The 13,207-nt window shown below is 31.8% G+C and overlaps 2 protein-coding genes across 9 annotated transcripts; both read right to left on the bottom strand.

Annotated features, from left to right (window-relative positions):
* Positions 1-1,368: 1,368 nt before the first annotated feature.
* On the bottom strand, positions 1,369-5,914 carry LOC105127248 (zinc ion binding / transcription regulator). Of its 6 annotated transcripts, XM_011028470.1 has the most exons (8): positions 5,731-5,913; positions 5,353-5,404; positions 4,725-4,846; positions 4,515-4,633; positions 4,000-4,083; positions 3,724-3,855; positions 2,267-2,323; positions 1,369-1,700 (listed from the first exon to the last, which is right to left on the bottom strand). In XM_011028470.1, the coding sequence occupies exons 3-8, from the start codon at positions 4,831-4,833 to the stop codon at positions 1,467-1,469; spliced, it is 735 nt and encodes a 244-aa protein (XP_011026772.1). In that variant the 5' UTR covers positions 4,834-4,846; positions 5,353-5,404; positions 5,731-5,913; the 3' UTR covers positions 1,369-1,466. The 6 variants fall into 6 exon arrangements, with proteins under 6 accessions (XP_011026772.1, XP_011026774.1, XP_011026776.1 ...); XM_011028472.1 differs by lacking the exon at positions 5,353-5,404 and having other exon boundaries at positions 4,515-4,630; positions 4,725-4,842; positions 5,731-5,914; XM_011028474.1 differs by lacking the exon at positions 5,353-5,404 and having other exon boundaries at positions 3,787-3,855; positions 4,725-4,842.
* Positions 5,915-9,640: 3,726 nt separating this feature from the next.
* Positions 9,641-12,123, bottom strand: LOC105127247 (growth-regulating factor 8). 3 transcript variants are annotated; one of them, XM_011028466.1, is made up of 4 exons: positions 11,535-12,123; positions 11,249-11,422; positions 10,797-11,151; positions 9,641-10,584 (listed from the first exon to the last, which is right to left on the bottom strand). In XM_011028466.1, the coding sequence occupies exons 1-4, from the start codon at positions 11,896-11,898 to the stop codon at positions 9,903-9,905; spliced, it is 1,575 nt and encodes a 524-aa protein (XP_011026768.1). In that variant the 5' UTR covers positions 11,899-12,123; the 3' UTR covers positions 9,641-9,902. The 3 variants fall into 3 exon arrangements, with proteins under 3 accessions (XP_011026768.1, XP_011026770.1, XP_011026769.1); XM_011028468.1 differs by having other exon boundaries at positions 10,797-11,142; XM_011028467.1 differs by having other exon boundaries at positions 11,249-11,419.
* Positions 12,124-13,207: the final 1,084 nt, after the last annotated feature.

Genomic DNA, 13,207 nt, shown 5'->3' with positions numbered 1-13,207 from the left:
ACAAACCCATTTTCGATAACATAAAATTTCAAAAATATCGTTATGTCTTGATCATAATTTTTATATTTGTTTTAATTTGATATTTAACTAAACAAATCCCTTTTCGATAACATAAAATTTCAAAAATGTTTTCGGGCTTTTGTTGATTTATTTATGGACCCCTCACACTTTATTTTATTTTATTTTTGTGTTTGTATTTTTTTGTAAATGTACTCAATCTGTGAACTATTACTGTTAAAAGAAAATATATCGTGCAATGTTTTCTTTTACTTCCATCTAAAATGACCAAATAATAATAAAGGATAAACAAGAAAAAATAACATAGAAAATTTCTTTTTAAAATTTCTTTTTTATGAAAATATTTACTGATATCAGAGTTAAGAGTATTATATTTTTTGGATTTGTGCGATATTTATTAACACCAGAATTGAAAATATTTGTAGGAATTATTTACTAACGCCAGAGTCAAGAACATGAAAAGAAGAATAAACACCAGAGTCAAAAACATGAAAAGAAGAATAAAAAAATAAGAACAAATTCTTAATAATTTTAAACAAAACCAGCAATTCAGTTTGTCTTAGATAGGATGGTTGAGTGATAGCATCTTCTTTTTTATATAACCAATCTCGTACTATAGAATTTCTATTGACAAGTTAGGGTTTCAAATAACTAACGACTTTTTAAATTAAATATTTTTCTCAAAAAAAAAAAATAGTAGATATTTATTTTTTTAATCAAGTAAGATTAATTTTTAATTGATCTATGTAATGTTCGGGTATAACATGAAAAATGCATATCTTGGGGCCAATCTATAAGGTCAGATCACTTTTGCCTCAAGATGATGCATCAATAATCCAAAGATGACCATTAGCTTGACGGGCTAAGCAAGGAAGAGTTCGTTTTTTTAGGGTTGAAAATACTATTTATTTTAAAATATATTAAATAATATTTTTTAGGCTTTTTAAATAAATTTAATATATTAATGTTAAAATAATAAAATCTAGAAATGTTATTTTAAGGCGCACATAAATAGTGTTAGTGCGGGTTTGATATTGTAAAACACTTTCAATTGTGATTTTTAAAAACATAAGTTTTAAAAAATATGATCTATTAAAAAAGTTGTAAAATAAATTTTTATATGTAAAATAAATAAAATACAGTTTTACATGAATGAAAAACAAACTATTTTTACTTTTATAAAATCTTATATGCGAAATCTATTATAAAAAAAACAAAAAATATTGAACACAAACCACTTCGTAACTTAGGTTTTAGCATTGCTTCATTAACTCTACGGAATAGAAAAGGGGCTGTGTTAGTATCTCAAATGATACAAAAAGCATATAAATGATAAAGGTGGGGGGAAGAAAACCAAAAGGACTAATGGTAGCCAGTGAATATTGACCATAAATGAATGAATGTGTCGAAATCTTACAATCAACAAAAAAATTCTGTGTTAGCATGCCTCAGTCATAATCCTCGGCATAGTGATAATCATCCTCTTCATTTTCAAAATACACATCATTGGAGTAGTCATTGTTGCCGGCATCAGTCTCTCCATAATCATGTTCGTGCTCGTCATTTTCTTCACTAGCACCAGAAATGTGTCCTTCAGGGATGGAGTTCTCGTCCACCTGCTGTGAATCAGCATAACTGGCATTAGAGCGTTTGCTGTCTTCAACCTTTCCAGGAACCTCCTCCTGTGATCATACGGCATATATTAACTTATGACCATTAGGAATAGAATCTTTGAAGAAAATAAAAGCACTGAAAGTATGAAAAAGTGGAAATAATTCAAACCAAGCATTGATGGTAACAAAAAAAGAAACCCACCAATGTCACAATCATACAGTGCAGATGAATAACATGTTTCTATTGTTTGCATGACAGGTGCAGGTTCAATTTGCAGAGAGTATTAAGTCAGCTTTCTCCTTTAGAAGGTGGTTATTTAACTCAACATGTCTTAGGGTTCAATTACTTAATATCACTTCTGTATTATTTTTGTGAATAGAAATGTCAATTATACTAATAAAATGATCCAAATGAAGTGCTCCTGCAAGGTTTAATGAAATTTTGTAACGGATAATAAGTTGATAACAACTAGCTCTATGTCACCGCGCCCTGTGTTAAGTTTTTCAAGATATACAGAGAGAGCAGCTTCCTTTTTTTTCTTTGATCTTATTTTTTTTCTTTTCTTCCGAGGAAACATAAAGTGGGGAAATTCATCCAGGAAAAAAAAAATATATAGGGATGTAGAGAAACGTACAGGCTCATCATCCAATAGCTTCTTCAAGACATCATAGTTGATTTTCGAACTCGATCTCTGGAAAGAACAGACAAAACAAAACGTTAGCATCCAAAACACAAGAAGTTACTAAGAAGGCCACAAATTCTCAAGATTTAACATTAAAGCTGCTGGGAAAAAAACTTGAAAACGTGAAAACCATAAAGTTTTCATATCGATTCTGACTTGTAGAAAAACCTAATAAGCATAAAATGCTTATTTTGAATAATTGTGGGGGGAAAAACAGAAGAAACATGATTGCATTGAGGATAAAACTGGAAGATAGCAGAATTAAAATAGATACCCCGAGAGTAATTCATCAGCGCTTCGTTCGCATCGTACCAATTTTTTTTAACCATGAGAAAAAAGTGCATGCATTGTTAGCAACATATTTTCTATTTACTTTCATGAACTCAAAATTTAATTTTATGTATATAATTTTTTTCTTTTTTCAAATAACAAGAGAATGACATCTTATCTGGATCAACTTGAACTTATTTATCCGGCGATTTGAGTTATTTCAAATAATTTTTATTTAATTACATAACAATAAAAAAAAATTAGCTATTTGAAAAAAAATAGCATAAAATTTAAAAAAAAAACAATGGTGGGTTGTAAAAAGCACTTGTTAAAAGATTGTTATACTCTTATTCAAAATCAAAGAAAGAATTGAATGATATTTAATAAAATACATTTAAAATATATTCTTATTTAATTTAAGAATTTAATAAATTAATATTTTAATAATATTTTAAATTAATTAATTTTAAAAAATATATAATTTTAAATTAATGAAAAGCCAAACAAAAAATAAATAAAAACATATCAAGCAGGAAAGCATGGTATAAATTAAAAAGCCAACGTGCACCTGGGCTAGAAGCCTAGGCCTGTAGGCCTATGCTTGAACTGTTTTTATTTTTATGTTTGGAATGAATAACCCGTCATCTATTTTTTTTTTTATAGGTAATGAGTTATTTCTTTTTACTAGACTCCAGTCATAAAAAAAATAAAATCTAACGTGTAAGTTTTTCATTAAAAAAAATTTTCAAACTATTTTTACCAAAAATATAATCTTAAATCACCATTAAAACCAGTATAAACCACCCAACAACCTCAAAATAACTTTAAAAAATAAAAAATAACAAAATCCAAAAAATCAAAACCAGACCGATATGTCTACTCGCTGTCTTTAGAAAGAAAAATCATCACCACCAAACCTTCTCCTAGAGAATCATTATTATCTTTTAATTTAGTATTTTTACTATGATTTTGAATCTACTTTCATCTAATTGGACAGAAAGAGGATTTAATTGGGAAAAAAAAGACAAAAAAAAGCTGTGTGCTTCACTGTTAATACGAATACTGATGCACCATGTGAATGTCCAGATTTTTTAGTTTTTTTAAGTTAATTCATCTTTCCACCAAGTGTTTATTCTTACCTTCTTATTCTGTGTCTGGCCAGCAATTTTAATGGCTTTCTTAGAAGGTGTTCTTTTCTTTACCTTTCTAGCTCCTTTCAGTTGTTTCCCCTGCCAATAAAGCCCCAAGATAGAGAATATCAAAAACTGAAGCTGGTAGCAACACAAGAATAGTGGTAAGCCAGGCATTCCTTTGATAGAAACAATATATCTTCAACAGCTTCTAAAATGGACGTGAGCCAAGATATCTACAGATTGGATAACTTGAAATGGCAGAATTCACAGGGAAGACATTACCTTCAAATATTTCTTGTTCATCATTTCCCAAAGGGTTCTTTTGAATTCCATCTCTTTCTCATTGTGAACAAGGTATCCAGCAATCTACGAACCATTTGGAACTTGGTCAACATCCAAAGTTGAGCATGACATTAGAGGGAAAAAAATCTACAATTTTAATTTATGACAGAGCTTGGTGAAAGAACTTGATATACATGTCTTTATAGGTAGGGGAAAGCAACATCAAATGGAAGTTGGATCGTTTGTATGTTAGGGATACAAGACCTAAGTAAACGAGGCATTCAAGCCAGAGGTATAGCTTTTCATATTGGCAGTTTTCTACATTGGCATAAGCTGGGTGGGCTTACAAGGGACGCATCAAAGAAAACAATAATTTTGTAACATTAAAGTTCTTTCAATCAGGTGGCACATCCAAGTTCCTTTATGGGAATTAAACCAGCCTCATTACCCTTTTGTTTACATCATTCGGAAGATTGAACTCCTATAGCAATTTTAAAAAATGAAATATTGCATACCTCGGCATCATCGATGTCACTAAGATCTTCTGAGTCATTAGGAGCTGCAGTACTCCTCGATTGATTTCTCTGTAACCAATTAGAGGCATTCTCCACATTTAGGTGGAAAACAGAAGCCACTGAACCATTGGAACAACATTTGATCAATATAGATCCAAAAAAGCTGAATTTCCACCTTTCAGAACAAATAAATAAAAAGGCTTCCCTTACCTTTACTTCTTTTAAACTTCCCAGTTCTCTTAGACTGTCCCAATGCTGAGGCTCCACCTTCGATGGAATTTAGACGCATATTGGAAGAAGATTTTACTTCTTTCTCCATCTAAAAAACCTGAGAAACCATAATAAGACGTTGTATAACGCACATTCCTCCATCCTATTCTGCACAAACCAAGTTAACTATACAGAACAATTTCACCATTTTGCAGAAAAAACAGATAAACCAACAAAAATAGTCTTAATGCAACAACTTGACAGCTAAATAAAATCCTCATTAACACATGTTCAAAAATTTCATCATGTAATAGAAACCAAAGCTAGGAGGACCGTCATTCGTCCACGAAATAAAAACATATGCAAGTAATGTGGATTTTTACACCTATCTCACCAGAAGAAGGAGGATTATCACCCCTCATTTTCCACCGAAATTGTACTAAAATCTTATAAAAGCCAGAGTAACAAAATAGCAATTTAAAAGCAAATGAAAAATGTCTAACAGGAAAACTGCCCATGAGGCAATAATTACATTACAAATAAATTTATGATTCATCAATAAGCAGGGGGTTTAAATGGGCACATTGACTTGTATGTGGAGACAAAATACAAAGACAGACGCAACTTTTGGGAAACGCGTGTGAGATCCACAAGCACAAGCACATGGATTAAAGTGAAATCTGAACAGAACGACATCTTTTTTCATTTAACCCGAAATCAACACTGTATATAGCAATCACAACCTCACTCAAAAAATAAAATAAACAAATTATTCCATTCTACTTTATCACTTATGTTCTTTCATTAGATGATGATGATGATGATTGTTATTGTTATTGCTATTATTATTATTTACCAGAAACCAATCAAGAAATTGAAAAAATCATCTCACGAAAAACAGCAGCATAGATAAAATCAATCAATAATGACAACCAAAACAAAGATTGTACAAACAAAATTATTAAATGAAAAGGGAGGAGAAGAAGAAGAAGAAAACAGGGCATACCGTTAGAGAGCATGGGAGAGATGGGTTCTGGAAGAGAAAAAAAGGGGGGGGGCAGGAAGAGAAACGGACAGCAGAGATCGTTAAAAGACGATGAATCTCAGGTCTTGGAAGCGTTTTCAAAATTTGCGAGTTGTTGCGCGGCTACTTTTATTCTTAAGCCAAGTGAGTCGGTTTGCTTGCCGCTTGTCGCTTGTGTTCGATAAGGGTTCTGTGGATGGGTTTTCATTGGAAAGAATCAAGCCCGTCAAATAAAACTACTCGGCCCAGATAAATGGAGTGGATCGAATTAGAAAACCGCCTCCAAGTCTGCCCACCCCAAAAAAAAAAATTTGATTAAATCCTTCAATCTAATTTGTAGATCCAGTACTTTGTCATTTGCTATAAATTATATTATTAACTATTAACTATAAATCTAAAATTCGTGAGGAGTTTATTATGTAAAATGCATTGTGATCCTTTCTTGTGGTATTGTTGACGAATTGTGCATAATATTTTTTTTATTGGTTTTTCTTTCTTTTTTTAGCCCTTGTTAAACCAAATTGTAGGTCATTTGTTGAGAAAGGATGGGATTTAAAAATAAAGAACTAAAGTAAAAAATACAGAGAAAATGGATGACTTTAACAAATTTTTGGCAAAATATTTATTGTGATTCCTATACTTTTCAAAATTTAAGGATAAAATTAATTTTCATCACAAATTTCAGTTTTTTTTGTAGTTTGAGAGAGACAAAAGAAAGTCAATGAAATCTAGTATTAGAAAAAGTAAATTTTTATTAACACCAATTCTAATCATAAAAAATATTCAAATATTGGTATAAATTTGTTTATTTTCAATTGATCATTTGATGAGGGGAATTAATATTAAGTTTTTCAATTATTCATTTGATGAGGGGAATTAATGTTAAGTTTTTCTTCATCTTGAAATTACATAAAAAACATATATGAGCTTAACAAAAAAATTTATTTCAAGCTTTGAGATGGTTTTTTAAGGTTTTTTCAATTAAAAAAGGATTGAAAATTATATTTATTAGTTGAAAAAACTTTTTCCTCGATTTCCAACCACTATTGTGGACGGAATTGAGCTATATCAAACAACATGTTATTTTTTTTTATAAACAATGTATCATTTAACTAATTAAAAAAATATAATAAATAACATGTCATTCATTAAAAATAAAAAACATTAAGAACCCAAGCACGCACGTCTCTTCTAAAAGGCTAACATATGAGCCCTTACTAGATGATTTATGCAAGTTGTTAAACTTAACAATACTTGATTTTTTAAAAAAAAATAATTAATTAAAAATAATTTTGAAATTTATATTTATATCAATATACATTCTCTCTTTTATTTTATTTTTTTAGCTTCTCTTAAATAGCCTATTTTTAAATTATTTTGTATACATTTATTTTTTTTATATTTTTTATAATTCATCAATATTTTTTTTGCATAAATGAAATTTATTTTAAGAAAATTAAAACATTTCTTTTTGGATAATATTTTTAATATGTGTAATTTTGTATGATATTTTTTTTATTTAATTAATTTTATATGTATCTATTTTCATTATCATTTAATTAAATAAAAAATTAATATTTATAAATAATGTTATTAAATTCAACCGTATTAAAAATTTGAGTTGTAAAGTTAAATATCATGATTTAATTTTTAATTTAATTTTTAATTATTATTAATAACTTTTTACTTATTTAATATATGATTATGTTTCATGATTTAAAAAAGAGAGAGAGATATTAATCACAATCTGATTTCCATTTTACATTGAAATTGATTGCCTATAGGGGTGTGTAAAAAAATTAGAAAACCAAAACTATGGGGGTGTGTAAAAAAATTAGAAAACCAAATAAACATAAAAATTAATAAAATTAATAAAAAAAATTAAACCAAGAAAAAAATTGATTAAAATAATTAGAAAAAATCCTAATTCAATTCGATGTGAATTTTATAATATAAGAACTAGTTAACCTAAACTGAACCAAATCAGTTCAAAAAAAGTACTATAAATAGAAAATTTTATACTAATCCTAGCCACCAGCAGCCCCCTCTCGCCTAGAGGATCTTGCTAGGCTTAGGTGCGAGAGAATGTTGATCTTTATAGCTGAAAAGGACTATTTGACTATTGTAACTAAGAATTATTATGAGAAGTTGAAAAGGAGTGGATGGAAGGGAACTGTTGAACGTGTCGAGAATGAAAAGAAAGATCACTGCTTCCATTTGCTTCTAGGTATTTTTTAAAATGCAGGGAAGATAAGATTTATCTGTATAAGAAGATTTGGGGTTTTGATTTTAAAAAATCGAGTTTGGATTTTTGGCATTTGAGTATTTGAAAAATATGAAAAAAAACAAGTTTATTTTGCAAGAAATTTAGAGTTTTGATTATAGAGAGTTTTGAATTTGAAATGTTGATTTTATTTTTATTTTTTAATTGAAATCAATAGTATTGATTTTTAGCTTTTAGTTGTTTGCAGTTTTCATAATGCAGGGAAAACAATATTTGTGAAAAGGCTACCGGTGAATTCAAGAAAGAATGTGAGCGCATAGGTATTTTTGGTTTTTTAAAATTAAAAATTGAACCGCATCGAAATTAATTGGTTTGATTTTAGTTTTTTATCAAACAATCAAATTGATTTAAAAAAAAAAAACTAATTTGGTTATTTTTTAGAGATAAAAACCAAATTAAATAAAAAATAATCACTTCTAATTATCCATGTCAAATCTAATAAATAGATTAATTGAAAAATATTTTATTATTGTCCTCAATGGAGTTAACTTAACAATCACATGTTGTTATTGAATAAACAGCTAACACAAGGAAGATTCTAAATAACTAGAACAAAAAAAATAAGGTTTTTTTTTTTAGTTTATGATTCATTGGCGATACTTTCTTCAACATCTTAGAACACTAAATCCTAGTATTTCAATGATAAGAACCTTTTGGTGCACTCTTTCACGAAATCCTGGTCTGTGTCTGATCCATAATTAGAGGCGCTTAGCATCATGTTCCTAAAAACCTTCCTTTTCTTTTACACATGCATAAAAAAATATGGACATTCGTTCCAAACCTCAAATATCAAGGCCTCAAAGGGTTAAACTGCTAGCATCCATTTATCCAACGAAAAGCTTGAAACACAACAAATTTATTCAGTACCAACAGGGACAAGAAATACTAATTGATGAGGGTGAAAAAATAGCATCAGGAGGCCAACTTTGATGATCGAGATCTGGAAGTATCTCAGTAGAGGCTGGGAGGTTCGCGTTTGCCACAGCTTCAAGGGAGGGCATCGCTGTGCAAATTGGCTTCAATGATGGACATGGTTTGGAGTCAAGGACTCCCTCCTTTTACCAGAGGGTTTCTCATCTTTGTTGCTAGCGGAAGAGACTCTTTATTAAATTCAGATTAATAAAGCTAGGCCAGAGAGATAGGCATTTTAACTGGACATTTGGTGGTCTGTTTCTGTGGGTTAGGAGGCTCGAAATAGACGGGCCTCATTTTGTTTTTCTCTCTGGAACATATCATGGTGCAGCACTTTTTCCTACTGTATCGGGCCTCCTCTGAAGGGTGAATTATGAAGTCTGTTCACCTTCAAAATTGTTGTGAAACCATGCCATGAGAAACTGAATACACGCGCACGCAGTAGCTGTTCAAGGAGCAAAACATCCCAGCAAGAAAATCTCACACACAATCGAATTGTTTGAAGACCAACGGCAGATGCAAATGAGTTCCATGCACGTCGGGAAATTATTACGAGTCATGCTTATCGACCCGCATTTTCAAAGTGATGGTCCGATGGTGAATTCCACATGATTTCTACATCGGCCCTACCGAATACATCCATCGACTTGGATCGAGTAAAAGGATAGTCATAATTTATCAACTATGAAACGGAAATTAGTTGGATAACCGAATTGTATATCGTGTTATAACTCCCCATCAACTGCTACTTGTACTTTGTAACATAGGGAAAGGATCTACATATTCAATCGGGGAACCTAGACACTGCAAGGACCAGGCCAGACAATCCATCACGAGGCTCAAATTCCACACACAAACTATCCTCTTGTGCCGAAAAGACACGAAATGGGAATGGGATAAGTTTGGGCCACATTAGCTTCTACCCTCTGGCCTCTACCCAGCCAGAATTTACAACAAACTATAGCGGTTGGTTTTTGTTGACATTGGGGCCACAGCTACTGCTGCATGGGGATGGTAAATTGGAAGCAGTTTTTGCATTGCTGGAAATGCCAAGACACAAGGCTTCAGCTAATGGTCCACCAGGTGGTGAAACCATCCATGAACCACCATGACTCATCATCCAATGAGGTCTCAAGCCACTAGCTCTCTGATGATCTCTATCTGATGATCCCATGATCCCAAAACTACTCAGTTGAGCACACCCATTTCCTTCATTATTAGTTTCACTTCCAGTGCCAGATGACATTGACAATGTAAGAGCTGAATGTGGCAATACTAACTTCTCACTTGAAGAAACGTAACTTTTTTTACCAATCCCACCAATGTCGTCTCTCCCTGAATTAGTTGACCAAGCATCAATGAAGTGCCTTGTCTCTTGTTCTTGAGTCAGGCTAGGACTTAAAGCCCTCTCCGAAGTAGTTGATGTGGGACTTGATAACACGCTGCAATAATCATTTAGCCTCTGAGCTTGTAATGAATAGCCACCTCTATGTGTATTTGAGCAAAGCGGCTGCTCCTCTCTATAAAAGTTGTACACTTTGCAATTACCCTTGATGCTGTCTCTCTTCAAATGCTGCCATTCTTGGCTGTAGTTACTGGCAACGGGTAAAATCTCACCTTTCAAGAGCCATTCCAAGCTCCTTCACGGGTTAAAAACATATCATCAGTTATTTATTATACAGCACAAAAGAGAAAAAAGACACCAACTTCATGTTAATGAATAATGGATAAGAACAAAGGGTGTGTCACTTATGAAAGTGAAATTTGTCAGGCAGCGTAAAAGAGGTCTGTTCAATGCCTGGTCCTAAGATTCACAACAATTTATTAGAATATTAAAGATCATAACTCTCACCTGGGCTGATCATATGAGCTGGCAGAAGAGGCCATGGCGCTAGAAAACATAAATAAATGGCTTGGAAAGTAAGGTTTTTGATTAAACAGGTGTGGATTAGTGGAGTAATTGTTATTGGTGATGTTGGTGTTAGTGTTATTGTTGGTCAATGTCCTCGGGGAGTCATGAGCGTGTAATTCCACAGGCTTTCTTGAACGGGGACGGCTCTTATGAGAGTGCCTTTCACAGTATTTCTGGTCAGGTGCCACATCTCTTGAACACCTCCATTTTTTCCCATCAGTTCTTTTGCATCTCCATGGTTCTGGATCTGATGAGTTCAGGCTAGGAATTCCCAGTTCTAGTGAACCTGTTAACACTAATAAACATGTAAAATAAGAGCCATTTGTGATAATTTTAATCTAATATAATGCAGAAAGATGTGAACTTGACAGAAAGACTGTTGATGATATTACTGTTAGACTGTGGAGGAAGGACATTTGATTGATTTTTGGTGATGGGTATAAGGAGTTCAGGAGGGACAGGAACAGAAGCCATCATGTACTTGTAAATCGTGGTTTGTCTTTCAAGTTCTTGCCACTGAGCAGCTGTAAAAAGCACTTTCTCATTCACAGATGGTGTCATTTCTACTGTCACCACAACACAAGCGAGCGCGCACAGCAGAAATTAAATCAATTAGTCTTCCCTGTATCTTTAGATCAAGGAAACAAAAAGTGAAATTAAAAAAGGAGGAGACTTTACCTGAGGAATTGAAGGTAAAAAGGGAAGAATCAGAGGTAAAATAGGGGTACTGCAACGATTTTGACTCTGCTATTGCATCAGGAGTACCAGTCCCAGAAGCAGAGACGGAAGCTACAACGTCGTTTATATCACCAAGACAAGTAACATCGTTGCTTGTGCTATAAAACAGTGGCCCACTACCTCCACCACCACCTCTACAAGAAGAAGATGATAACTCATGAGCTGCTGGTTCATGATCACAAGACATCGCCGTCACTGATCTCTTACCACTACCACTACAAGATTCCAGGTTATCTTGCATCCTTAAACCCAACCCAACATCATCCCTAAACCCACTACTAGTCCTACTCCAACTACTTCTCATAATATTATCAAGAGAAGAAATCAAAAGGGCCAAGGGCTTTTTCACTAGTACGACTTAGACCGAATATAAAAACAATGCTAGCCTTAGAACTCACGCTAGCCGGTGCAAGTCTGCAAATCTCTCTCTCTCTCTCTCTCAGAGCTTGGATTTGCAAGTGTTATTGATAAAGTTATGGTGGAGCGGTGCCGCCATTTTTAGCCACGAGTTTTTTGCTTTGCTTCCTTGGCTTCCAACATTAGTACCCCTTTTGGATTAAAGACAAAAATCCCTTCTGTCGCTGTGTCACTACTGACATAAATATTATAATGTACTTAACAGATAGTTTAACGTTTTCTTCACGTTAAGTTTAACTGCTGAACTAGCCTGGAGAAGGGTTTTTTTTTTTTTTTTACACGCGCACACACACACCACTACTTCAAGACAGGTTATAATTAGGAAATACTAGACTGGGAGTCTGGAACCGCCATCCCTTGTGGGCACATTCAATTTGTTTTTAACATCAAAAAGGAATGGAGTGTATAGTATTTTTTTTAAAAAAAAAAAAATAAGTCGCCACTTGAGTCATTAATTTGATACGTATATAATAATATAATATCAATTAATTTAATAATATAATTTAAATTAAATGTAACAATAACAAATGAATAGTTAAAAAATATTTAACAATAATTAATTAAAACAATAAATTATCAGTACCATACATACAAACAAAAAAAAAAATCATTGAAGACTCAACCATTCCATCTTGGATATTAATTATGATCAAAAAAATTTATCAAGACAGTTGAAATTTCATTATAAAAAGATGCAATATGATATCGAAAGAAGCTGCATGGGTTGCTAGAGCAATGCTTTGAAAAAGCAATTAAACAAAACATAATGAAGTGAGTATTTATTTATATTTAATCAATCTATTTTATTTTATTTAATAATAAAATATATTTTGAAAAATATATTTAATAAAGAATAAAAAATAAAAAGACCCTGAGTAACCCAACAAAAAACAAATGATGTATAAAGCTTATAAAAAACAAAGGTCAATCTCCAATAAAATAAATATTAAAGGATAAAATTGAAAAAATATTTCTTTAAAAGAATGATAAAAAAAAAAAACCACAACAATCTTTAGCTAATCTCCTTAATTTTAGTTAATTTTTCAAACTATAACCCATGAAATTCCAAATATGGACTTAATTAAGAAGTTCAAATCCAAATTAACTTGATGTTAAATGATAAAATTGAATATAAAAAAATACCAAACTAAAAAATTGACCAAGAAAAAAAACAACAGTCAAAAGAACGATGATAA

Source organism: Populus euphratica, unplaced genomic scaffold, assembly GCF_000495115.2.
Source record: "Populus euphratica unplaced genomic scaffold, PopEup_1.0 scaffold7.1, whole genome shotgun sequence".
Taxonomy (NCBI): Eukaryota; Viridiplantae; Streptophyta; class Magnoliopsida; order Malpighiales; family Salicaceae; genus Populus; species Populus euphratica.
This window is presented reverse-complemented; position numbering and strand designations above follow the sequence as displayed.